We start from the raw sequence: 27,271 nt of genomic DNA on the forward strand, positions 1-27,271 counted from the left end.
AGGGGGAAAACCCTCCGCTGGCTAGAGTCATACCTGATACAAAGAAAGATGGTTGTGGTGGTTGGAGGTCAATCCTCTCAGTTCCAGGACATCACTGCCGGAGATCCTCATGGGAGTGTCCTAGGCTCAACCATTTTCAGTTGCTTCATCAATGATCTTCCTTCCATCATAAGGCCAGATGTTCATTGCCGACTGCACAATGTTCAGCGCCATGTATGACTCCTCAGTCACTGAAGCAGTCCATGTCCAAATCCAACAAGACAATATCCAAGCTTGGGCTGACAAGTGGTAAGTAACAATCACGTCGAACAAGTGCCAGGCAATGGCCACCTGCAACAAGAGAGGATCTAACCATCGCCCCTTGACATTCAATAGTATTATCATTGCCCAATTCCCCACTATCATCTGAACTGCACTAGCCATATAAATACTAGAGCAAGAATCCTGTGATGAGTAACTCACTTCCTGGCTCCCGATCATCGAATCCCTACACTGCAGAAGGTGGCCATTCGGCCCATCGACTCTGCACCGACCCTCCGAAAGAGCACCCTAACCGTGGCCCAATCCCCTATCTTGCAACCCCTTATATGGGCAATTTAGCATATCCAATTCACCTAACCTGCATATCTTTGGACTGTGGGAGGAAACCGGAGCACCCGGAGGAATCCCACGCAGACACGGGGAGAATGTGCAAACACCACACAGACAGTCACCCAAGGCAAGTTCAGAATTGAACCTGGTCCCTGGTGCTGTGAGGCAGCAGTGCTAACCACTGTGCCACCACACAGCCCCTAAAGCCAATCCACCATCTACAAGGCACAAAGTCAGAAATGTAATGGAATACTCTCGACTTGAGAATGAGTGAAGCAGCAACAACCCTGGAGAAGCTTAACACCATCCAGGACAAAGCAGCCCACTTGATTGATACCCCTTCCACAAAACTTCAATCCCTCCATCACCGACGAACAGTGGCAGCCGTGTGTACCATCTACAAGTTGCACTGCAGGAACACGCATCTAATTCTAGGCACCACAGTTTAGGAAGGATTTGAAGGCTTTAGAGAGAGTGCTTTTGATTTACAAAAATGTTCCAGGGTTGAGGAACTTCAGTTTTGTGGATAGATTAGAGAAGCTGGGGCTGTTCTCCTTCAAGACGTGAAGATTGAGAAACGATTTCTTAGTTATGTTTAAAATCATGAGGGGTCTCGACAGAGTAGATAAAAACTCTTCCCATTGATGAACTGATCCAGGGACCACAAATCTAAAAAGAAGAAAAAATGTTTTCATGTGGTGGGTGGTTAGGATCTGGTATGCATTGTCTGGAAGGTGGTGGAGACAGATTCAATTGCCACCTTCAAAAGGAAATTGGATCCATATCATTCTGAAGGGGAAAAAATGCACAGGAGCGAGACAATCTAAATTGCTCTTGCAGAGAGCTGGCATTGAGATGGCAGGCAGAATGGCCTCTTTCTGTGCCCGAACAGTTCTATGGTTCTGATCTATTCAAAAGCACCTTCATAAGGTGCAAACTTAGTACAAAACTTTTGTCAAAAAGAAAGCTGTGAAGAGAATTATAGAATAGTTGTGTTCTAGCTCAGCGCAGTTTACATTTGGAAAGAAAGCACTTCCCAATCTCCAAATGGCAGGCGCAGACATTAGTTTTTAAAAAATTTCTCAGAACATTCAAACAAATGAAATAACACATGTCGACAAAAACGCATTTCAACTCGCAGCTAGTGGATGAATTGGCAATCGCAAACATTTTCTCCAAGTAGTCGTGGCCGAGTGGTTAAGGCGATGGACTAGAAATCCATTGGGGTCTCCCCGCGCAGGTTCGAATCCTGCCGACTACGGCACTTTATTTTTTTTAATCTTGAAAATATATCTGAAGATTTGGTGACATGAAGTGTCATAGATCATAGAATTTACAGTGTCAGCCCAGCATTACTTTAATTGCAGGGGGCATGCCCCTTTCGCAGTCGTTAAATTATGATTTGATGTTTTGGATTGAATTTTAGGACGGGGAGAGGAGGTCTGATGATTTGCAGTCGCTCTGGGTGTGGATGGTGTTCAGACTTTGACCCCCGCCCCCCCCGGAGCTGGCCTGGAGAGGGCTGAGCTGCTCCAGTCACTGCTCTCCCTGAATCCCGTGACTTGCACAGGCGGAGCAGCTGAAACGCCTTGGCACTGAAACCCAGCTCAGCTCGACACAGAGAAACAGCCAGCCTGTCCTCCCTCAGCTCCAACAACTGTACAGCACCGACATCATGCCCGAGGGACTGATCACTTCCAGGTAGGGAGAGACAGCAACTTCATTCACTGCGAGCTCAGCTCTGCAGCAGCCCAGCGCCGCGGAATCCCTGTCGCTACTTTGGTGGAAACATTTTCGCTTTGTCAATTCTCATTTTAGCTGCTTGTGCAAGTTGGGATATTAAACACAAGTGAGGCGATGATGCAACTTGAGCGCATAAGTCGAAGTTCACTTCCTGGGCGTAGGGGAGGGGAGACGTTTCTCTGTGAAATAAACTAGTTGATGTACGCCTACAATGTTGGAAACACGAAGTTCAGTGGAGGATACAATTGGGTCAAGCAACTATTTTCTTACGAAATTTGTACTCCGCGAAGGCCTCGAGATGGCTCAGCATCAAACTGAAAAATATCACTGGGACAGTAGGGGGTGATCTTCTGGGTTTGAGTATCGTTTACTCTGTACGTTTGTATTGAGAAACTTGCAATTTCAGTCGCGCTTGACTGGGCAGAAGTTGGTGTGATATTTGCTGTACCTGGGTGTCTATCCAACTTGCATTTGACTTTTCATGAAGTGTAATTCAGAATATGGTATTATATACTTGTTAATCAGTTGACCATTGAATTTAGTGGTAAGACATGAACGCTCGTCCTGAAGTTTTCTGAACACTTGTGAGCAGAATATAACTGGTTACGTACTTCTGCCTCAAATTTATTCCCAACTTTCCTGGCCTCCATGTTAGCTGATTTGTTCTTTCTTACCTCGCAAGCCCTTGAGAAAATTGTCCCCCCCAGTGATTTGCTGGGACATTTTTGAAAGACAACCTCTGATCAGGTTTCTACCCCGCCACAGCACTGAAACATTTTGAGTCCTGCATTGTTCTTAAATATTTCAAATTGATTTTTAAATTGATTTTTCACCCAAAAGTGTCTTTAAATATTAAAATTCATTTTCTACATTGAGAGTTGAGAATCTCATTTATTGAAATTGTCTTATTATAAAACTTAATTTTTAAAATTAATTTATGGGATGTGAACGTTTCTGGTTAGGCCAACATTTATTGCCCATCCCTAGTTGCCCTTCAGAAGATGGTGGTGAGTTGCCGCCTTGTACCACTGCAGTCGTTCAGGTGTAGGTACACCCACTGTGCTGTCAGGAAGGGAGTTGCCCAGCGACAGTGAAGGAACGGCGATATATTTCCAAGTCAGGATGGTGAGTGACTTGGAGGGGAACCTCAAGCTGGTGGGGTTCCCAGGTATCTGCTGCTCTTGACCTTCTAGATGGTAGTGGTCGAGGATTTGGAAGGTGCTGGCTTAAGGAACATTGGTGAATTACTGTAGTGCATCTTGTAGATGGTGCACACGGCTGCCACTGTTTGTCAGTGGTTCGTCGGTGGTGGAGGGTTTGAATATTTGTAGAAGGAGGAGAAATCAACCGGACTGCGGACATTTGACAAAATGTGTGAAGCATGCTTTCCAGAGGGAACAGTTCGAAAATGAAAGGAGGATTAGATATAAGAACTTCCAACTGGTTAAGGACTGGAAAAATCTAAAATATGTAACTTGAACTTTATTGTTAGTCTGTGGATTGGCCAGCACTGGGGGCCCTCTTTCAGAGGGTCGGTGCAGACACAGAAGGGCCAAATGGTCTCCTTCTGCATGATAGGAATTCTATTTTCAGCAACCTTTGACAGGGTTGACCAACCACACTTGTTTTATAGAAAATATTTTATTAAGGCATTTATAATGTTAACACTTTTAAACGGAAAGATCCACAAACACAAAAAAACAACACTGACATATCCATCTCCCCCATCCCCCCTCCGAAGCACTGACCCTAACTGTCATGATCCATGTAATTATTCCATCTGACGGTTCTCCCTTCATTGGTTTTCCTACCCTTATTTGTCACTTGCATGCCCCCCCCCCCTCCCTGTAATGACCCCTTAAGGCGGATTTGATTTCCTCCAGCCTGAGAAACCCCGCCATGGCACTTACCCATACCCCTGCCTTCGGGGGCTCGGAGTCCCTCCATCCCAGCAGAGTCTGTCTCCGGGCCTCCAGGTAGGCAAAGGCCAAGATGTCGGCCCCTCTTTCCGCAACCCCCCCCCCGGATCTTCCAACACTCCAAATATTGCCACCTCTGGACTCGGAGTCACCCTCCTTTCCAGAAACCCTGTCAAAATCCCCTCCACCTCGGACACGCCCAGAACATGTGCACTTGTTTTGCAGGACCCCCTCCACCCCACACAACTCTCCTCCACCTACTCCGAGAACCTGCTCATCGGGCCACAGTCATATGCGCCCTGTGGACCACCTTAAATTGGATTAGGCTAAGCCTGGCACATGATGAGGATGCATTTACTCCTACTCCCTTCCCAACTCTTCCTCCCACTTCCTCTTCACCTCTCCTATTGAAACCCCTTCCCACTTCATCAGCTCCTTATGTACTTCCTTCCCCCTCCCTAACCCCTGTTTCTGACATCACCTTATCCTGTAGCCCCCTTTAGTGGGAGGTGCGGAAAGCCTGGGATCTGCCTCCTAACAAAGTCCCGCACTTGCAAGTACCGGAACCCGTTCCCACCTGGCAATTCAAACTCCTCCTCTAGCTCCTCCAAACTCGGGAAGCTCTCCTCAATAAAATGATCTCCGAATCTCTTGATCCCTGACTGCTGCCACCTCCTAAAGCCCCTGTCCAGCCCCCCCCCCCGGAGCGAACCGGTGGTTGCCACAGATCGGTGACCACACCGATGCCCCCTGTCCCATGTGCTGCCTCCATTGTCCCCACACCCTCAGGGCTGCCACTACCACTGGGCTTGTGGAGTACTGAGCCGGTGAGAACGGCAGAGGTGCCGTTAACAAAGCCTTCAGGCTCATGCCCTTGCGAGATGGCGCCTCTACCTGCTCCCACACCGACCCCTCCCCTACTACCCACTTCTTAACCATCGATATGTTAGCCGCCCAGTAATAGTTGATAATGTTCGGAAGGACCAGCCCCCCTCTCCCAGCGCCCCCACTCAAGTAGGACCTTCTTCACCCTCGGGGCTCTCCCGGCCCATATAAAACCCGAGATCGCCGCATTCATCTTCCGAAAAAACGCTTTTGGGATGAAGATTGGGAGACACTGAAAAACAAACAGCAATCTCGGGAGGACTGTAATTTTCACAGTCTGTACCTTCCCTGCCAATGACAGCGGGAGAATGTCACATCTTTGGAAGTCCCCTTTCATCTGCTCTATTAATCTAGCCAAATTTAATTTGTGAAGCTGACCCCAGTCCCGTGCCACTTGAATGCCCAGGTACCTAAAACTCCCTCCCACCACCTTGAACGGCATCTTCCCCAATCTCTCCTGCCCCCTTGCTTGGATCGCAAAAACCTCACTCTTGCCCATATTCAATTTATAACCTGAGAACCGGCCAAATTCCTCCAGTATCCCCATAATCCGTCCAATCCCCCCAATGGGTCTGGTATATAAAGGAGCAGATCGTCCGCATAGAGCGAGACCCTGTGTTCCAAACCCCCCCTTGCACTATCCCCTGCCAAATGTTCGATGTTCGCAGCACCATTGCCAAAGGCTCTATGGCCAGGGCAAACAGTAGTGGAGAGAGTGGACACCCCTGCCACGTCCCCCAACACAGGCTAAAATATTCCCCACACCCCCCCCCCCCCCCAACCGACGTTCACTCTCCCGCAAAGAAGTCGATGAATGGTTGCCAACTTCGGGCGAACCCCAATACAGATCCCCTCAAGGCGAACTTGATTTTTTTTCCATACCCAGAAAACTTGACATGTCCGAAAGCCATAGTTCGGTCTTCGGGGGTTTTGAGTCCCTCCATGCCAGCAGTATTCGCCGCCGGGCTATCAGGGAAGCAAAGGCCAGAACATCGGCCTCTTTCTCCCTCTGGACTCCCGGATCTTCCGAAATCCCGAAAATTGCCACCTCTGAACTCATCACCACCCTTGTTTTCAGCACCCGGGACATGACCCCTGCAAATCCCTCCCAGTACCCCCTAGGCTTAGGGCATGCCCAAAACATTTGAACGTGGTGCGCTGGTCCTCTCGCGCATCTAGCACACTTGTCCTCTACCCCAAAGAATTTGCTCATCCGAGCCACCGTCATGTGGGCCCGATGAAAGGAGCAGATCGTCTGCATAGAGCGAGACCCTGTGCTCCACCCCCCCCCCCCCCCCACAGTCATTCCCTTCCACCCTTTTGCAGCTCTCAGCACCATTGCCAACGGTTCTATGGCCAGTGCGAACAGCAACGGGGAGAGTCGGCTTCCTGCCTGGTCCCGCGATGTAGTCTGAAGTAATCTGACATTATCCTGTTCGTCCTTACGCTAGCTTTTAGGGCCTGGTACAACAGTCTGACCCAATTAACCAGTCCCTCCCCGAACCCAAACCGTCCGAGTACCTCCCACAAATAGTCCCTCTCCACCCAGTTGAAGGCCTTCTCAGCGTCCATTGCCACCACTACCTCCACCTCCTTGCCCATCGGGGGCATCATAATCACATTAAGCAATTTTCTCAAGTTGGCTGTCAGCTGCCTGCCTTTCACAAACCCTGTTTGGTCATCCCCAATCACCTCCGGTACGCAGTCCTCAATTCTAATCACCAGGACCTTGGCCAGGAGCTTGGCCTGTATGACCCGCAGGATTCCAGGTCCTTGTCCCGCTTTAATAACAGCGAGATGGTGGCTTGTGACATCGTCGGAGGCAGGGTCCCTCTGTCCCTCGCCTCATTAAAAACCATAGTCAGGACCGGTCCCACTATCTCCGAGAACGTTTTGTAAAACTCTACTGTGTATCCATCTGGTCCCGGGGCTTTCCCTGACTGCATGGCCTTTAGGCCCTCCAGTACCTCCTCCGCTCTAATCGGGGTCCCCAGCCCGCCCACTAATCCCCCGTCTACTTTTGGAAGGTTGGTCCATCCAGGAACCGTTTCATCTCCTCCGGCTCCTACGGGGTTCTGAAGTGTAAAGCTTACTATAAAAGTCCCGAAATATCTTATTCAGTCCTGACTGGTCCTCCACTCTGCTCCCCTTCCCGTCCACCACTCTACTTAGTTCCCTGGCCGCCTCCCTCTTTATCTAAATGCTTTTTAAAATACAAAATTGTACCCACCTCCAGCAGCTCATTCCAGACACTCACCACCCTCTTGTGTGAAAATATTGCCCCTCTGGACCATTTTGTATCTCTCCCTCCTCACCTTAAAACCTATGCCCTCTAGTTATAGACTCTCCTAACTTTTGGGAAAATATGTTGACTATCTCCCTGATCTATGCCCCTCATTATTTTACAGGCCTTTATTAGAGTTGTTTTCTTCAGTGAATATTACAGATTATTAATAATAATAATAATCTGTTAATTGTCACAAGTAGGCTTACATTAACACTAAATGAAGTTACAGTAAAAAGTCCCTAGTCGCCACATTCCGGCGCCTGTTTGGGTACACAGAGGGAGAATTCCGAGTTCTCAGCTGGTACGGGAATTGAACCTGCGCTGCTGGCCTTGTTCTGCATCACGAACTACTGAGCTAATCCAGCCCCTCCGACCAGTACATTTATACAATGAGACACTTAACCAATGATTAGGTCCGCAAGTAGTCTATAAATTGACTTACACAAGTAATTTTGTCCTTACGTTTGCCACCGGGGCGTGATAAAGCAACCGGACCCAATCCACAAATCCCTGGCTGAACCCAAATCTTCCCAGGACCTCTCACAAATATTTCCACTCCACCCGGTCGAAGGCCTTTTCTGCGTCCATGGCCACAACCACCTCGACCTCGTGCCCCTCCGTAGGCATCATTATTACATTAAGGAGCTGCCGAACGTTGGTCGCCAGAAACTGTCCCTTAACAAACCCCGTCTGGTCCTCCCCTATCACCCCTGGGATGCAGTCCTCGATCTGTGTGGCCAGGATCTATGCCAACAATTTTGCATCCACATTTAGCAGGGAGATTGGCCTATACAACCCACAGCTTTCTGGATCTTTATCTCATTTAAAGATGAGGGAAATCGATACCTGCGATAACGTTTGGGGGGGTGCACTCCCAAATCCTTTGACTCATTAAAAGCCTTTACCAAAAGCGGCCCCAACAACCCGGGAAACTTCTTATAGAACGCAACCGGGTATCCGTCTGGTCCCGGGGCTTTACCCGATTGCATCACCCCCAACCCATCTATCACCTCCCAAGCCCAATTGGGACACCCAGACCCTCCACCTGCTCTACCCTCGGGAACTCCAGCCAGCCCCCCCCCCCCCAATGGTTTCAACCCCACCTCCTCGGTTAGGAGTTCCGACATCTAACTTGCTGTAAAACTCCTGAAACACATCATTCACCCCCGCCGGGTCCAGAACTACCTTCCCCCTCCCCCCGTATCCCTCACTTTCCCTATCTCTCTCGCCGCATCCCGTTACCTCAGCTGATGTGCCAGTATCCTACTAGCTTTCTCCCCATATTCATAAACCACCCCCTTACCCTCCTCTGCTATCCCACCTCCTTACCTGTGGACAGGAGCCCAAAAGTCTAGTTGCAGGCTCTTTCAAAAGCCCATCTTCCAGAGTGTCCGCATATCTCCTGTCCACCTGTAGAATTTCATGCACCACAGTCTCTACCTCCGCCCGCTCCGCCTTCTCCTTATGGGCCCGAAGTGAGATGAATTCTCCCCTGATAACCGCCTTCAATGCCTCCCAGACCACCCCCGCCGACGCCTCACCCATATTAATGCTCTTAATGTATTCCCGAAGGGCCTCCCTCACCCGCTCACATACCTCCTCCTCCACTAATAGTCCCACATCCAACCTCCATTGCGGCCGCTGGGCCTTTCCTTTACTAACTTGGAAGTCCACCCTGTGCGGGGCCTGGTCTAACAACCTAGAACTCGACCGGCTCAGCCTTGGATCAAGAACCGTATTAAAATCCCCTCCCGTGATCAGTCAATGCAAATCTAGGTCCGGAACCTTCCCAGCACCCGTCTCATAAATTCCATGTCTTCCCAGTTCGGGGCATATATATTCACCAACACCACAGCTATTCCCTCCAGCTTCCCACTAACCATAACATATAGTTAAAACCCCCCCCCCCCCCGGGTCCGTCTCTATATTCTCCACCTCGAACACCACCCGCTCATTAACCAAAATCGCCACCCCCTCATTTTGAAGTCTAATCCCGAATGAAACACTTGTTCGCTCTAAAATACTCCTCTGTGTACCTCGGTAAACATGACCATAAACAAATCCAATCCAAACACCCCCTAAGAGAGGGATGCCCCTCGCCAGAAATGCCCCCCTAAGAGAGGGACACCTCACCCTCCAGAAACTCTCTCACCACCTCCGGCAAGAGTGAGACCCCCCTGCCAGAAATGCCCCCCTAAGAAATGAAATGAAAATCGCTTATTGCCACAAGTAGGCTTCAAATGAAGTTACTGTGAAAAGCCCCTAGTCGCCACATTCCAGCGCCTGTTCGGGGAGGCTGTTACGGGAAGGTAAGAGGGTTACCCCCATCAGAAACTGCCCCCCCCCCCTCCCCACAGGCCAGGGGAGGGGCCCTCTGTAATGTGGGTTTTCAGGTAGAGGTCACTGTAAGGAGGGGGGGCTTCCAGGCAGGTGTCCGTTGGGGGAACGATGGCGGGGGTCACCCTCTTAACTGTGATTTTGGGGGGGGGGGGCAGGTATGACCTAGAAAATCCCACGGTGGGGGTATGGAATTACGTTGCCGCTGTAATCGCTATCGGGCTGCTCATTCAAAATGGCAGCTTGTTAGCGGGATTCACGAGGCATCCCTTGCAATTCCCGCCATGCGTACAATTGCATGGCAAGGGATAGTGAAATCACCTCTGGATTGCAAATCAGAAGCGATTCATATCGGGCGAGAGAACATAGTTCCCCAAATGGAGAATTCAGGCCATGGTTACTGATGCCTCACTGTTTGTTTGGGTCAAAATGACAAAGGGAATGAATGTGGCTATCGGTTTATAAATATATTATTTATCTGGTTGTTCTAATGTACAGCGATGAAAAGCCTCTGAAACCAATTTTAGGATTTATTTGACACATCCTGCTATTAGTTGGTAATTGACTTGACATAGCTATCACAATCCAGTGTTAAATTAGAATACGAACTCCCACAGCTACCTAAATCAAACAATGGATTGCGCTTTTAACAATTTAATCCTACAATTATGGCACTTGTCAATAATATTCCTTGATAATTGGAGCGACCTTTCAGTAACATTTGGATACATGACTCGTTGCACTGAGTACGCATGTTTTGATAGCAGCTGCATTTAACACTACCGCATCACCATTGGAATCAGACAAGTTTGGGTGCTGCAAGACACCATTCAGCCCATCGTGTTTGCGCTGGCGAAAAGAGAAAAATAAACTAGCCACTCATTTTAATTCCATTTTCCAGCAACTGATCTGTGGCGTTGCAGGTTACAGCAATTCAGATGCAGATCCAGGTACTTTTTTTTAATGAGTTGAGCATTTCAGCCTCGACAACCAACTTGAGCAGAGAATTCCAGATACTCTCTACCCTTTGGGTGAAAAGGGTTTTCCTGGTGTCACTTTGCATCCTCTACCAATCACCTCAAATCTGTGCCGCCTTGTAATTGACCCCTCAGCATGGGAGAAAAATGTCTTTCCTGTCTACCCTGTTTGGGCCTTTTGTAAATGTGTACACTTCAATTAGGTCGTCCCTTAGCCTCCTCTTTTCTAAGGAAAACAACCCTAGCCTGTCCAACCGCTCCTCATAGCTGCAATTTTCAAACCCTGGCAACATTCTTGTAAATCTCTTCTGCACTCTCCGAAGAACAATTATTTCCTACCTGTAATGTGGTGACCAGAACTGTGCACATGTACACAAGTCCACCCGTGGCCTGACCAGCGTTCACTAGTTCCATCATTACATCCTTAATTTTGCACTCAATACCACATCCAGTAAAGGAAAACATTCCATATGCTTTCTTGACCACCTTGGCAGCTGTTCTGCAAACCTTCAAGAAATTGTGGACATGCAGTAACAAATGCATGTCTAATGATGACCATGAAACCATTGTCCATTGTTGTAAAAACCCATCTGGTTCACTATTGGTGGCCAGGAGCTGGTTTAGCACAGTCAGGGGCTGGTTTAGCACAGTGGGCTGAACATCTGGCTTGTAATGCTGAACAAGGCCAGCAGCGCGGGTTCAATTCCTGTACCGGCCTCCCCGAACAGGCGCCAGAATGTGGCGACGAGGGGCTTTTCACAGTAACTTCATTGAAGCCTACTTGTGACAATAAGCGATCATTATTATTATTATTGTCCTTTAGGACATTTCCTGAACCTCTTCCTGTTTATTGAGTATTTCCTTACTTTGTTTGCTCTCCCAACATGCATTACCTCACACTTGTCGGATTTAATTTCATTTGCCACTTCCAAACCATTTATATAATTCTGGAATTCACAGCTATCCTCTTCACTATCAACTAGATGGTCAATTTTTGTGCCATCTGCAAATTTCCTAATCATGTGACCTACATTTGCGTCTAAATCATTAATATGTTCAACCAACAGCAAGGGCCCCAGCACTGACTCTGTGGAACACCATTGGAAACTGTTTTCCATTCACAGCAGCATCCATCGACCATGCTATCCCCAAATGCTCTTTGTTTCCTGTCGCCTTCCCTTGTATCCCATGAGATCTCATTCTGACCGTCTGTTGGGGAAATTTTGTAAATAGAACTTCTAAATTGAATCATGCTATCAGTTCCCCATAGTTCCATTCTGTGTTACATTTGTTTTTATTTGTTTATGGGACGTGGGCGTCTCTGGCTGGGCCTGCATTTATTACCCATCCCTAATTGCCTTTGAGGGGGCAGTTAAGAGTCAACCATTTTGCTGTGGATCTAGTCACATGTAGACCAGACGAGGTAAGGATGGCAGATTTCCTTCCCTAAAGGACATCAGTGAATCAGATTTTTCCAACAATGGACAATGGTTTCATGGTCATCATTAGACTTTTAATCCAGATTTTTATTGAATTCAAATTTTACCAACCTCTGTGACTGTATTTGAATCTGGATCCCCAGAGAATTACCCTGTGCCTCTGGATTGCTAGTCCAGTGACAATGCCAATATGCCATCGCCTCCCCAGCACACTGCTGCTGAAAGTGCCTAAGCAGAATCATTAGATAGATGCAAAGTATGGTATTTTAAGGTTTTAAAATGTTTTATTCTTTTGCGGGTGTGGGCAGCATTTGTTGCGCATTCCAAAATCCCCTTGAGTTGAGTGGCTTGTTCAGCCATTTCACGGGACAGTTAAGAGTCTATCACATTGCTGTGGGTCTGGAGTCACATGTAGGCCAGACCAGGCAAGGATGGCAGATTTCCTTCCCAAAAGTTCAGTGGTGAGCCAGATGGGTTTTTACAACATTCATGACAGTCTCACTAACGGTGACCATGAAAATGACCATGAAAGTATCTTTATATTCCAGATTTTATTTTAATTTTTTTTTTGTAATTTAAGGAATTTTCCTGTGCAACAAACAAAATCTGAAGAATGACCAAACAACTCGATAAACAACCAAAACCTACTCCCATCCCCCTCCCCTGACGCCACCCCCTTCTCGCATCTCGCCTTCCCCATTTTAAACCCCACCGTTGCTGATGTCTCAAACCTCCTTAAATACATCAATAAACGGCTTCCTCTGTGTGTACCATCTGCCGACCCCCGCAAGACAAACATAACCTTCTCCAGCCTGAGAAATTCCACCAGGTCGCCCACCCACACCACTGTTTTTGGTGGCTCTGAGTCCTGCCACCAGAGCAAGATCCGTCTCCGGGCTATCAGGGAGACAAAGGCCAAGACATCAGCCCCTCACCCCCTGGACTCCCAGATCTTCCGACACACCAAATATTGGCACCTCCCGACTCGGGACCACCTTCACACCCAGCACCTCGGATATCACATCCGAGAACCCCTGCCAGAAACCCCTCAATTTTGGACATGATCAGAACATGTGGACATGATTCGCGGGCCCCTCCGTGCACCACCCACACCTGTCCTCCACCCCCTCAAAGAACCTGCTCATCCTGGCCATCGTCATATGCACTCTATGTACCACTTTGAATGGATGAGGCTTAGCCTCTGGCTAAGGCGACGAGGCCGCGATCACCCTCCGCAAGGCCTCTTGTCCATGTCTCAGTCCTCCTGTCCCCTTCCAGCTCCTCCTACTACTTGCACTTAATGTCTCCCACCAGGGCTCCCTCCCATTCATCAACTTCTTATAGAATCTGATACCTTCCCTTCCGCTATTACATCCCTCGAAGCACCTTGTCCTGAAACCCCAGGGGTGACAGCCCAGGAAAGGACTGCACCTCTCTCCCTTCAAAGTCTCAAACCTGCAGGTACCTAAAGCCATTCCCGCGGGCAACTCGTGCTCTTCCTCCGGGTCCTCCAACTTCGAAAATTTGCCCTCGATAAACAGATCGGCAAAACGCTCAATCCCTGCCTGCCGCCACCCCTGAAAACTCGCGTCTCGCCCCGCTGGTGCAAACCTATAGTTATCGCAGATCGGTGTCTACACCAAAGCGCCCTCCAGCCCCAAATGCTACCTCTACTACCCCCACAGCATTGGGGTCGACACGACCACTGGACTGGAGAGAGTATCTGGCCGGCGAGAACGGTAGAGGCACCGACAGCAAAGCCCTTAAACATGTTCGCCTAAACTATGCCGCCTCCACCCGTCCCCTTCCCCCAAGGCCCATTTCCTAACCATAGCGATATTCGTTGCCGGGTAATAATTTATCATATTCGGGAGCCCCTCCCCCTCTCCAGGAAAGCCCTCCTAACCTACGTAAATCCAGAGATCAGTGCATTGACCTTGTGAGGTTCTGGAACATGAGCAGAAACCTTTGCAGCATTGTCATCTTTGCTGTCTGCACCCACCCTGCCAGTGACCGTGGCAGAACATCCCACCTCTTAAAATCCATTTTCATCGGTGGCGCGTGCGAGCGGAGCCGTCACGCTGGAGAGGGGCTCCCGCCGGTCCGTGGCATTTTGGCGTTTTCCGGGGGTTTCCCCGTGGTTTCGCCGGTCGGGATTTCTATGGCCGTTGGGGCCTGAGGGACGAGTGCCAGGTTGGGCCAGTGGGGACCCCCGTGACCGGAGGAGCAGGGGCATCGGGCCCGAAGCAAGCACCGGGTAGCCCCCTGCTGAAAATGCATGTTTGGGATGTTTGAAGTCTGGTCCCAGAAGAAGAGATATTTTGAGCTTTGATCTTGGAAAAACATTTTTTTTATTAAAAAAGTTATTTTTTTAGTTATAAAAATTTTTGTTTAAATTTAATTTTTCAGTTTTTAATTTTTTAAAATTTATTTTATTATTTTAATGTTTATCTCGAGATTGAAGAAAGAAGAAGAAAAATATTAAGTGGTTAAGGGATGCCAAAAACAGCTGTGAAGAAGGGAGGAAACGCAGGCTCGCTGCCAAGGGAGAGGACCAGTAAAAGTGCTAACAAGATGGCAGATGCCAGACTGCGTTACAGTGGAAAGGATGACAGAGGTGATGGCTGTGGAGCTGGAGAAGCAGTTTGCGAGGCACATGGAGGTGTTGAGGAAGGAGATGGCGGTGTCGGGGGCCTTGACCCTCTTCTGGATCGCCTCAGTCCTGGTGGTGATGTGGGCGTCGACTTGGTCACCTGCAACTCCGGGAGCGTGTTGTCCTCATCTTCGTCACCCCTGAGTGGAACCAGTGGGAGGACGGATCCTACTGGGGCAGGGGCTGCGGTGAGGTTCGCTGCAGGGAGGGTGAGTGGTGCAGGGGTGACTGAGGCAACTGGGTCCGGGGGGAGGGGGGGGCTGTTTCAGGTCCGGGGTAGTGGGTGGGGATCCAGTGGGTGCCAGGTCCCAGAGGGAGACTGTGTTCTGGCGCCCGTCAGGGTGTTCCAGGTAGGCGTACTGCGGGTTCGCAAGTAGGAGGTGGATTTTTCGACCAAGGGGTCGGACTTATGGGTCCGCACATGCTTCCGAAGGAGGACGGGTCCAGGAACTGTCAGCCATGTTGGGAGCGAGACCACGGAGGTGGATTTCCTTGGGAAGGCAAACACCTGTGCAGAGGAGCGATCGGATGAAGTGAAGCGCGTCGGGGAGGACCTCCTGCCAGCGGGAGACTGGGAGATTTTTAGACTGCAGGGCCAGCAGGACAGCCTTCCAGTCCGTCCTGTTCTCCCTCTCCACCTGCCCGTTTCCCCGGGGGTTGTATCTGGTCATCCTGCTCGAGGCAATGTCCTTGTCGAGCAGGAAATGACGCAGCTTATCGCTCATAAAAGAGGATCCCCGAGCGCTGTGGATGTAGGTGGGGAAACCCAACAGAGTGAAGATGCTGTGGATGGCTTTAATGACCGTGGCAGAAGTCATATTGGGGCATGGGAGGGCGAAAGGGAACCGGGAGTACTCCTCAATCACGTTCAGAAAACACGTGTTGCGGTCGGTGGAGGGGAGGGGCCCTTTGAAGTCCATGCTGAGGCGTTCAACGGGGCAGGAGGCCTTCACCAGGTGCGCTCGATCTGGCCGCTAGAAGTGTGGCTTGCACTCTGCGCAGAACTGGCAGTTTCTGGTGACGGTCCTGACCTCCTCAATGGAGTAGGGCAGGTTGCGTGCCTTGATGAAATGGCAGAACCGGGTGACTGCCGGGTGGCAGAGGTCATAGTGGCGAGCCCGGAGTTGGCCCACTTGTGCGCTGGCACATGTACCACGGGATAGGGCGTCAGGGGGCTCATTGAGCTTCCCCGGGCGATACAAGATCTCATAGTTATAGGTGGAGAGCTCGATCCTCCACCTCAAGATCTTGTCATTTTTGATCTTGCCCCACTGTGTATTATTAAACATAAAGGCAACCAACCGTTGGTCAGTGAGGAGAGTGAACCTCCTGCCGGCCAGGTAATGCCTCCAATGCCGCACAGCTTCCACAATGGCTTGGGCCTCCTTTTCGACAGAGGAGTGCATTGTTTGCAGCAAACTGCCCTGCCTTCAGAACAGTGACCATGACACCACACAACCCTGCCATGGCAATCTCTGCAAGACGTGCCAGATCATCGACATGGATACCACCATTACACATGAGGACACTACCCACCAGGTACGCGGTACATACTCATGCGACTTGGCCAACGTTGTCTACCTCATACACTGCAGGAAAGGATGTCCCGAAGCGTGGTACATTGGCGAGACCATGTAGACGCTGCGACAACGAATGAACGGACATCGCGCAACAATCACCAGGCAGGAATGTTCCCTTCCAGTTGGGGAACACTTCAGCGGTCAAGGGCATTCAGCCTCTGATCTCCAGGTAAGCGTTCTCCAAGGCGGCCTTCAGGATGCACGACAACGCAGAATCGCCGAGCAGAAACTTATAGCCAAGTTCCGCACACATGAGTGTGGCCTCAACCGGGACCTGGGATTCATGTCGCATTACATTAACACCCCACCGCCTGGCCTTGCGAAATCCTGCCAACTGTCCTGGCTTGAGACAATTCACACCCCTTTAACCTGGGGTTACCCCTATTTCTGGATATGTAAACACTTAATTAACTGCAAATGCTCTCATTCTAAGCATTGTCTGGCATCTTTGACTTTGTCTATATATATGTTTCTGGAACATACCTCTTCATTCACCTGAGGAAGGAGCAGTGCTCCGAAAGCTAGTGTTTGAAACAAACCTGTTGGACTTTAACCTGGTGTTGTAAGACTTCTTACTGTGCTCACCCCAGTCACCACATCATGAATTTCGGAGGCATGGAGGGTGTGGGAAAAGAAGGCCACGGGCCTGCCCGCCTGGTTGAGGCGTAGCCAAGGATGGCTCAGCGGTTGGTGCGGAACACTCCTTTCTCCTTATGGTATGTGAGATGAAGGAGTTTGGCGGTCTGGAGGAATTTTTGGAGGTTTGCGTCGTGGTCCTGCTGATCGTGGCTAATCTAGGTACGGGAAGGTGGCCCGCAGTCCGTACCGGTCAACCATTCGGTCCATCTCTCGCTGGAAGACCGAGACCCAATTAGTGACGCCGAAAGGAACCCTAAGGAAGTGATAGATGCGGCCATCTGCTTCGAACGCAGTGTATTGGCGGTCCTCCGGGCGGATGGGGAGATGGTGGTAGGCGGATTTCAGGTCCACTGTGGTCCGGGCGGATGGGGAGCTGGTGGTAGGTGGACTTCTGGTCCACTGTGGAAAAGACTCGATACTGCGCAATCTGATTGACGATGTCAGATATGCGTGGGAATGCGTCGAGCTGCGTGTACCGATTGATGGTCTGACTGTAGTCAATGACCATCCTGTGCTTCTCCCCGGTCTTTACTACTGCCACTTGGGTTCTCCAGGGGCTGTTGCTGGCCTCAATGACCCCTTCCCGCAGAAGCCGTTGGACCTCTGACCTGATGAAGGTCCTGTCCTGGGCACTGTACTGTCTGCTCCTAGTGGTGATGGGTTTGCAATCCGGGGTGAGGTTCGCAAACAGGGAAGGTGGATCGACCTTGAGGATCGTGAGGCCGCAGACGGTGAGGGGGTAGGGGGGGGGGGGGGGGGGGGGGAGGGGATGGGGTGTGTGTGTGGGGGGGGTAGTGGTCCGCCGAATTTTAAGGTTAGGCTTTGGAGATGGCACTGAAAGTCTAGGCCGAGTAACAGGGGAGCACAGAGGTGGGGGAGGATGTAGAGCCGGAAGTTGCTGAATTCTACGCCCTGGACGGTGAGGGTCGCGATGCAGTACCCCCGGATTTCCACAGAATGGGATCCGGAGGCCAGGGAGATTTTCTGGGTGACGGGGTGTACCGGGAGGGAGCAGCGCCTTACCGTAGTGGGGTGGATGAAGCTCTCTGTGCACCCGGAGTCAAAAAGGCAGGTCGGCTCGTGCCCATCGATCTTCACCGTCGTCGTCGTGGCTGCGGGGCCGGGACTGATCTAGGGTGTTAGAGGCGAGCTGCGGCAGATGCTGGGAGGTCCTGGGCTGGTCAGCGGTGGTGGAGGTAGCAGCAGGCGATGAACGGCCAGATGAGCAGGAGTCCTGAAATGACGTCCAAAATGGCGCCGAAGATGGCCACGCCCACAGCGGGTGTCATCCAAGATGGCGGCACCCACGGGCCGCACGTGGCTTGCGAAGGGGAAAATGGCAGCGCACGTGGGTCGCACGTGGGGGGTGTAGGAATGCTGGGCCTGGAAACCGCGGCGACCGACCGGGCCTGGCAAACAGAAACAAAGTGTCCCTTCTTCCCACAGCCGTTGCAGGTCGCTCTCCGTGCCGGGCAGTGCTGCCTGGGTTGTTTGTTTTGCCCGCAAAAATCGCACTGGGGGGGCACAGAGTTGGCTGGATGCCGCGCGGCGCAGGCTTGCAGTGGGCTGGAGTCGGCAGCTGGTGGGGCCCACGAGGGTGCCGCGCGTGCTGGGACGTAGGACTGGATGTTATGGGAGGCCACTTCTAACGAATTAGCGAGCTGCCTAGTTCCCGCAAGATCAAGCGTACCCCCTTCCAGTAGCCGCTGGCGGACGTACGCCGACTTCATGCCCGTAACGTAAGCGTCTCGAATTAAACATTCGGTGTGCTGTACTGCCGAAACTGCCTGGCAGTCACAGTTCCTACCTAGGATGTGCAGGGCACGCCAGAAATCGTTCAGGGACTACCCGGGGAGTTGCTGTCTCATGGCCAGGAGGTGCCTGGCGTACACTTGATTGACTGGTCGAACGTAGTGTCCCTTCAGGAGCTCCATCGCTTCGGAGTAAGTAGGCACATCCCGGATGAGAGGAAAAATGTCAGGGCTCACCCGTGAATAGAGGACTTGGCGCTTCTGCAAGTCCGAGGGTTGTTTAGCTGATGTTCGGAGGTAGCTTTCGAAGCAGGCTAGCCAGTGGTCAAAGACGTTGGCTGCTTGAGGGCTCAGCTGCAGGCGATGAGGCTTGATACGGAGATCCATCGTTTAAAAAAATCTTTGCTCAATACATTGATGCACTATCAATTACCACAAAGACGAGAGTAGTGGAATAATCGAGGCTTTATTGAGCAAAGATGTTGTGCCTCCTGTAGCTGGAACCAGAATGGCTGCAACACCGGCGAGCACACACATTTATACCCCGCCTACTGGGCGGAGCCAGCAGGCAGGGATTTACCCATGTAGCTCTATTATACGGGCAGTGCCGTAATACATTTAATACAAATAGTGGTGACTATCACACAGATCATGTTCCACATTTGGTGGATATGGTACTGAAGAAGGGGATGGTACAGAGACCAGGGTGGCAGTTAGATGCGGGACTGTTGGGGTCCGAGGGTTTTATGACAAAATTGAAAAAGTAATCGAGGAATATGTAGGTTTTATCTGCACTGGAGAGGTGTCAAAGGCGGTTGTCTGGGAGGCTTTAAAGGTGGTGGGTGAGGGGTGATGTGATCTCGTTCAAGGCTAGGCTAGACAAAGAGGAGAGGTTGGAACTACTGAGGGTAATAGATGAGATGCTGGAGGTAGACTGGAGGTATGCAGAAGGTAAGGACCCAGCGCAGTTGGAAAAGAGGAAGGAACTCCAGGCGAGCTTTGACCGACTATATACCAGGACAGCGGTACGGCAATTGAGACGACCAAGGGGGCAGTTTACGAGCATGGAAAAAAGGTGGGCCGTATGTTGGCGGGTCAGCTCCATAGGGAGGCGGCGGCAAGGGAAATTGTCCAGGTGTGTGACAGGGCAGGTATGTTGGTGGTAGCTCCAGATCAGATTAACAAGGTCTTTAAGGAATTCTATGAGAGATTGTACAGGTCAGAGCCACCTTGGGGAGACTGGGAGATGCAGGAATTTCTCGATGGGTTGGAGTACTTGAGGTTAGGGGAGGGGGACAGGGCTATATTGGAAGGAGTGATAGTGGAGCAGGAGATAAAAGACGCGATTGGGAGGATGCAGTCGGGGAAGGTGGCAGGGCCGGATGGGTTTCCGGTGGAATATTATAAAAAATTCAAAAATAAGCCGGTACCGCTGATGGTGGGGATGTTTAAGAAGGCGATAGGGAAGGGGGTGTTACCACAAACTTTGGGGCAGGCATCAATTTCCCTCTTACTTAAGAAAGATAAAGATCCGACGGAGTGTGGGTCGTATAGGCCCATATAACTTTTAAACGTGGACACAAAGATATTGGCGAAGGTACTGGCAGGTAGGCTGGAGGAGTGCCTCCTTGAAGGTGATAGGTGAAGATCAGACTGGGTTTGTGAGAGGGAGGCAGCTCTTTTTGAACATGAGGAGGGTATTGAATGTGGTTCTAGTACCGGCGGAGGGGAAGGAAACAGAGGTGGTTGTGGCATTGGACAGCGAGACAGCGTTTGACCGGGTAGAATGGGGGTACTTGATGGCAGTTCTAGAGCAGTTTGGAATTGGACCCAGATTTGTGGACTGGGTAAAGCAGGGTACAGCCGAGGGCCAGCGTCCGCACAAACAACAACAGCTCAGAATACCTACCTCTCCACCGTGGGACTAGGCAGGGATGTCCTATGTCTCCCCTACTGTTTGCACTCACGATTGAGCCGTTGGCCATCGCATTAAGAAGTTTGGGGGTATGGAAAGGGATACTGTGGGGGAGGTTAGAGCAAAGAGTGTCCTTGTATGCCGATGACTGACTTGTTGTCATACGTGGCGGAACCAAGGGTGTCAATAGGGGGAATATTGGAGCTGCTTCGGGTCTTTCTCAGGGTACAAATTGAATCTACACGAGTGAATATTTTGTGGTGTCTCGGCCGGGGGTGGGGGGGCTGCCATTCTGTAGGGCAGGGACTCACTTTAGATACCTGGGGGTGCAGGTTGCCCGAGATTGGGGGGGGCGCTCCTTAGGTACAACATTTCTAGTTTGGTGGGGAGAGTGAAAGCTGATCTGGCAAGGTGGGATGGTCTCCCTCTGTCACTGGCGGGTCGGGTACGGTGGTTAAAATGAATGTGCTGCTGCGATTCCTGCTTACTTTACAATGCCTGCCGATTTTCCTGCCAAAGGCTTTTTTCAGAGAGATTGAGGGAAGGATTACGTTGTTCATAAGGGGAGTGAAGGTGGCCAGAATTAAAAAGATGCTACTGCAGAGCGGAAGGCAGGCAGGGGGTTTGGGTCTTCCGAACCTGATGTATTATTACTAGGCGGTGAATGTGGAGAAAGTACGGAGCTGGGTCAGAGGGTTGACTCCCAATGGGTCACAATGGAGGAGAGTCTGGGTAGGGGGTCAGGATTGAAAGTGCTAGTGACAGCGTCGCTCCCAACGGCCCAGGGGGGGTACTCGGGGAGTCCAGTAGTAATAGCTTCGTTGAGAATTTGGAGGCAGTTTCAACAGCACTTCGCATTGTGGGCATGGTCAAGGGAAATGCCGATTCGGGGGAACCATAAATTTGAACCAGGGAAGTGGGATGGAAATTTTTAGGAGATGGGAGGAGAAAGGAATTCAGACACTAAAAGATTTATTCCTTGAGGGTCGTTTTGCGGGATTGAAGGAGCTGGGAGCGAAGTATGCGCTGGAGCAGGGGGAAATATTTAGATACATGCAGGTTCGAGACTTTGCCAGAAAGGAGATACGGAGCTTCCCAGTAGAGCCGGCTTCCACATTGCTGGAAGAGGTGCTGGGGGACTTCCGGTTGCGGTGATGCCTTGCTAGCCGCACGTTTCGGCGGCTCCAGCTCCGACGGACCTTCGGGCTCTTTTAAGAGCCCGAACGGGGAATTTTTTGACGATGCAACCCGGTGTGGGGTGTGTGAGAAGGGAGTCCCCCCCCCCCCCCCCCCCCCCCCCCCCCCAACGAAGGAGGAAAAAACCGGCGGCGGCGGCTGCAGCGCGAGGAATCGTCGACCAAAGGGTCAGAAAGAGAGAAGTACAAGATGGCGGCGGAGAAAGCGCAGATGACATGGGGGCCTGAGCAGGATGAAATTGTGAGACGGTGCGTGGAGCTGCTGAAGAGGGAGGTGCTGACCCCGATGCTACAGGCAATTGAAAGGCTCAAGGAGACACTAAAGACCCAGGCGACAAGAGCTCCGCGTGGTGGAGTAGAAGGTGACAGATATTGAGGACGAGATCCTGGGCCTGGCGGTTAAGACACAGACGCACGAGGCACTTCATAAAAAGTGTACTGAAAGGATCGAGGCCCTAGAAAACGGAGCGCGAAGGAAGAACCTTCGGATACTGGGTCTCCCCGAGGGAGTGGAAGGAGTGGACTGTGGAGCTTATGCAAGTACGATGCTGAGCTCACTGATGGGTGCTGCGGCCCCTACGGGCCCCTTGGAGGTGGAGTGGGCAAATCGGATTCCGGCGAGAAGACCAAAAGCGGGAGAACCACCCAGGGCGATAATCGTGCGATTTTACCGCCTTAAGGATAGAGAAGAGGTCCTGAGATGGGCTAAAAAGGTGCGGAGTAGCAGATGGGAGAATGCAGTGGTACGGGTGTACCAGGATTGGAGTGCGGAGGTGGCGAGAAGGAGGGCGAGCTTTAACCGAGCCAAAGAGGTGTTGCATAAAAGGAAGGTGAAGTTCGGGATGCTGCAGCTGGCAAGACTATGGGTCACGTATCAGGAGAGACACCATTATTTCGAGACGGCGGAGGAAGCATGGACCTTTATCAAAGAGGAGAAATTGGATTGGAACTGAGGGACTGATGCTGCAGGAAATGTTATTGTTAATGTTATGGTTGAAGTTAATTGAGAAATAAATCGGGAAGGGGGGAGACATTCGGGAAATGTGGGCGCCGGTGAGGGGGGAAAGACGGGACATAGTTGGAGAATGGGGAAGGGGAAGGGGAGGGGGAGGGGAAAGGGAGCTGCGCCATAAGAGGCGGGTCAGGTAAAGGGATGTTCCCGCGCCAGAAAGAATAAGGCGGGAAGACAGGCGCAAGGCGGATGGGAGTTCCCCACATGGGGGGGGGGGGGGTCGAGGAGTGAGCAGGAGTAGCCGGGGTCAGTTGAAGTCAGCTGACTTACGGAAGTAATATGGGGGGAGCAATCACGCTAGAAAGAGATCTAGCGTGGGGGGGGGGACAACTAGGTTGCTGCTGCGGAAATCCAAAAGGAAATGGTTAAAGAGTGGGTGGGCGGGGATGGTGTGCGACGCTGGGGGAGCGAGCGGGAGCGCGGAGGCGGGATATGGGACTGGCCTAGAGAAGGTAATGGCTAGTCGACACGGGAGGGGGGCAGGTAGCCCCCTAGTGAGGCTGATCACGTGGAACGTGAGAGGCCTGAACGAACCGATAAAAAGGGCCCGAGTGCTCGCGCATTTGAAAGGACTAAGGGCAGATGTGGTTATGCTCCAAGAGACGCACCTAAAGGTGGCGGACCAAGTTAGGTTAAGGAAAGGATGGGTGGGACAGGTGTTCCACTCAGGACTGGACGCAAAGAATAGAGGGGTGGCCATTTTGGTGGGGAAATGGGTAGCATTTGAAGCAAAGAACATCGTAGCAGATAGCGGAGGTAGATATGCAATGGTGAGTGGCAGGCTGGAGGGAATGGAGGTCGTGTTGGTTAATGTGTATGCCCCAAACTGGGACGACGCGGGATTTATGAGACGGATGCTGGGGCGTATACCGGACCTGGAGGTAGGAAACTTGATTTTAGGAGGGGACTTTAATATGGTGCTGGACCCGGGGCTAGATAGATCCAGCTCAAGGACCGGAAGAAGGCCGGCAGCGGCCAAGGTACTTAAGGGGTTTATGGACCAAATGGGGGGAGTGGATCCATGGCGATTTCTTAGACCTAGGGCTAGGGAGTTCTCCTTCTTCTCCCATGTCCATAAAGTGTACTCCTGGATAGATTTTTTTGTTTTGGGAAGGTCGTTGATCTCCAGGGTGGAAGAAGCTGAGTACTCAGCCATAGCGGTTTCGGACCATGCCCCACATTGGGTGGACCTGGAATTAGGAGAGGAAAGGGAGCAGAGAACACTCTGGCGATTAGATGTGGGACTGATGGCAGATGAGGGAATGTGTGCAAGAGTGCGGGGGTGTATTGAGAGATACCTGGAGGTCAATGACGACGGCGAGGTCCCTGTGGGAGTGGTATGGGAAGCGCTAAAAGCGGCGGTCAGAGGAGAGCTGATCTCCATTGGGGCCCACAAAAGGAAAACAGAGGCCAAGGAAAGGGAAAGATTACTGGGGGAGATTTTAAGGGTGGATAGGGAATTTGCAGAGACCCCGGAGGAGGAATTGTACAGGGAGAGGAGACGACTCCAGACGGAGTTTGACCTTCTGACCACCAGAAAGGCGGAGGTACTGTGGAGGAAAGCACAGGGGAGGAGGTATGAATATGGGGAAAAGGCTAGTCGCCTGTTGGCTCATCAATTGCGAAAGAGGGCAGCAGCGAGGGAGAGAGGAGGAATTCGAGACGAAAGGGGAGACACGGTGCGAAGGGCAGGAAAGATAAATTAGGTGTTCAAGACCTTCTATGAGGAACTGTATAGGTCTCAACCCCCAGAGGGAGAGGAGGGGATGCGGCAGTTCCTGGACCAGTTGAGGTTCCCGAAAGTGGAGGAGCAGGAGGTGGTAGGCCTGGGGGCACCGATTGGGATGGACGAGGTTATTAAGGGACTGGGAAGCATGCAAGCAGGGAAGGCCCCGGGGCCAGACGGGTTCCCGGTGGAATATTACAGAAAATACGTGGACTTGTTGGCCCCGTTGATGGTGAGGACGTTCAATGAGGCCAGGGAAGGGGGGACTCTACCCCCGACGATGTCGGAGGCGACGATATTGTTAATTTTGAAGAGGGATAAAGATCCGTTGCAGTGCGGGTCCTATAGACCTATTTCATTATTGAACGTGGAAGCCAAATTGTTGGCAAAGGTACTGGCATCGAGGATAGAGGACTGTGTCCCGGGGGTAGTGCACGAAGACCAGACAGGGTTCGTAAAAGGGAGACAACTGAATGTTAACGTGCGACGACTACTAGGGGTGATAATGATGCCCCCAGTGGAAGGGGAGGCAGAGATAGTGGCGGCAATGGATGCAGAGAAGGCATTTGATAGGGTGGAGTGGGAGTATTTATGGGAAGTGTTAAGGAGGTTTGGGTTCGGGAACGGGTTTATTAGCTGGGTTAGACTTCTTTATGGGGCTCCAACGGCAAGTGTAGTTACAGGTCGACATGGATCGGAGTATTTCCGACTATATAGGGGAACAAGACAGGGATGCCCGCTGTCTCCATTGTTGTTCGCGTTGGCAATTGAACCTCTGGCCATGGCGTTGAGAGACTCCAGGAAATGGAGAGGGGTGATTAGAGGGGGAGAAGAACACCGGGTCTCGTTATACGCAGATGACCTATTGTTATACGTGTCGGACCCAGCGGGGGGGATGATAGAGGTTATGCAAATTTTGAGGGGGTTCGGGGATTTCTCGGGGTATAGGCTAAACATGGGGAAGAGTGAATTATTTGTGATACATCCAGGGGACCAGAGTAGAGAGATAGAAGGCTTGCCTCTAAGGAAAGTGGAAAGAAACTTCCGATACCTGGGGATTCAGATCGCTAGGAGCTGGGGAACCTTGCACAGACTTAATCTGACACGGCTGGTAGAACAATTGGAGGAGGACTCCAAGAGGTGGGACATGCAGCCTCTGTCGTTGGCGGGCAGGGTGCAAGCAATTAAGATGATGGTCCTCCCGAGGTTCTTATTTGTATTTCAATGTCTCCCTATACTAATCACCAAGACCTTTTTTAATAAAATAGACAGGAGCATCACGAGCTTCGTGTGGGCAGGGAAAGTTCCGAGAGTAAGGAGGGGGTTCCTTCAGCGTAGTAGGGACAGAGGAGGATTGGCACTACCGAACTTGGGCGATTACTATTGGGCCGCCAATGTGGCAGTGATACGTAAATGGATGATGGAGGGTGAGGGAGCGGCGTGGAAAAGACTGGAGAGAAAGTCCTGTAAAGGGACGAGTTTAGAGGCGCTGGTGACGGCGCCGCTACCGTTCTCACTTAAAATGTTTACCATGAACCCGGTGGTGGCGGCAACAGTGAATATCTGGGGACAGTGGAGGCGACAGAGAGGGGTGCGGGGAGCCCTGGTGGGGTCCCCAATCAGGAACAACCATAGGTTCGCCCCAGGAAGAATGGATGGAGGATTTCAGAGCTGGTACCAGTTGGGAATTAGGAAGGTGGGAGATTTATTCATAGATGGGACTTTTGCGAGCTTGGGAGCATTGGAGGAAAAGTATAAGTTGCCCCGGGGAAATTTCTTGAGATATATGCAGGTGAGGGCGTTTACTAGACAACAGGTGAGGGAATTTCCGTTGCTCCCGACACAGGGGATACAGGACAGAGTGCTTTCAGGGGTGTGGGTCAGAGAGGGCAAGGTGTCAGAGATTTATAGAGAGATGAGGGAAGAGGGGGAGGAGTCGGTGGGCGAACTAAAAGGAAAGTGGGAAGAACAACTAGGGGAGGAGATAGAGGAAGGTATGTGGGCTGATGCCCTAAGCAGGGTAAATTCCTCTTCCTCATGCGCCAGGCTTAGCCTGATTCAATTTAAGGTGCTACATAGAGCACACATAACGGGGGCAAGATTGAGCAGGTTCTTTGGCATGGAGGACAAATGTGGGAGGTGTGGCGGGAGCCCGGCAAACCACGCACATATGTTTTGGGCGTGCCCGGCACTGGAAGGGTATTGGAAGGGAGTGACGGGAGTGATTTCGAAGGTGGTGAAGGCCCGGGTCAAACCAGGCTGGGGGTTACCTCTATTTGGAGTTGCGGATGAGCCGGGAGTGCAGGAGGCGAAAGAGGCCGACGTTGTTGCCTTTGCGTCCCTAGTAGCCCGGCACAGGATCCTACTCATGTGGAAGGAGGCGAAACCCCCCGGACTGGAGGCCTGGGTAAATGATATGGCGGGGTTCATTAAACTGGAGCAGATCAAGTTTGCCCTGAGAGGATCGGCTCAAGGGTTCACCAAGCGGTGGCAGCCATTTCTCGACTACCTAGGGGAACGTTAGAGGGAAGACAGATGACCAGCAGCAGCAACCCAGGGGGGAGGGGAGGGGGGAGGGGGGAGGGGGAGGGGAGGGGGGAGGGGGGAGGGGGAGGGGGGAG

At 51.4% G+C, this 27,271-nt stretch overlaps 1 protein-coding gene and 1 non-coding gene across 3 annotated transcripts in view; both read left to right on the top strand.

Annotated features, from left to right (window-relative positions):
* Nucleotides 1-1,770: 1,770 nt before the first annotated feature.
* Nucleotides 1,771-1,852, top strand: trnas-aga (transfer RNA serine (anticodon AGA)). Its single transcript has one exon. It is a non-coding gene; the product is annotated as a tRNA-Ser (tRNA).
* Nucleotides 1,853-2,087: 235 nt separating this feature from the next.
* Nucleotides 2,088-27,271, top strand: part of hs1bp3 (HCLS1 binding protein 3) — a 189,303-nt gene continuing 164,119 nt past the window's right edge. Inside the window, exon 1 of one of the 2 annotated variants that reach the window (XM_072498877.1) lies at nucleotides 2,088-2,292. In XM_072498877.1, coding sequence (XP_072354978.1) covers nucleotides 2,267-2,292 — 26 coding nt within the window. In that variant the 5' untranslated portion in view covers nucleotides 2,088-2,266. The remainder of the gene's footprint in view (nucleotides 2,293-27,271) is intronic. The other variant, XM_072498876.1, reaches the window with a different exon arrangement.

The sequence above is a fragment of the Scyliorhinus torazame genome, chromosome 4 (assembly GCF_047496885.1).
Source record: "Scyliorhinus torazame isolate Kashiwa2021f chromosome 4, sScyTor2.1, whole genome shotgun sequence".
NCBI lineage: Eukaryota > Metazoa > Chordata > Chondrichthyes > Carcharhiniformes > Scyliorhinidae > Scyliorhinus > Scyliorhinus torazame.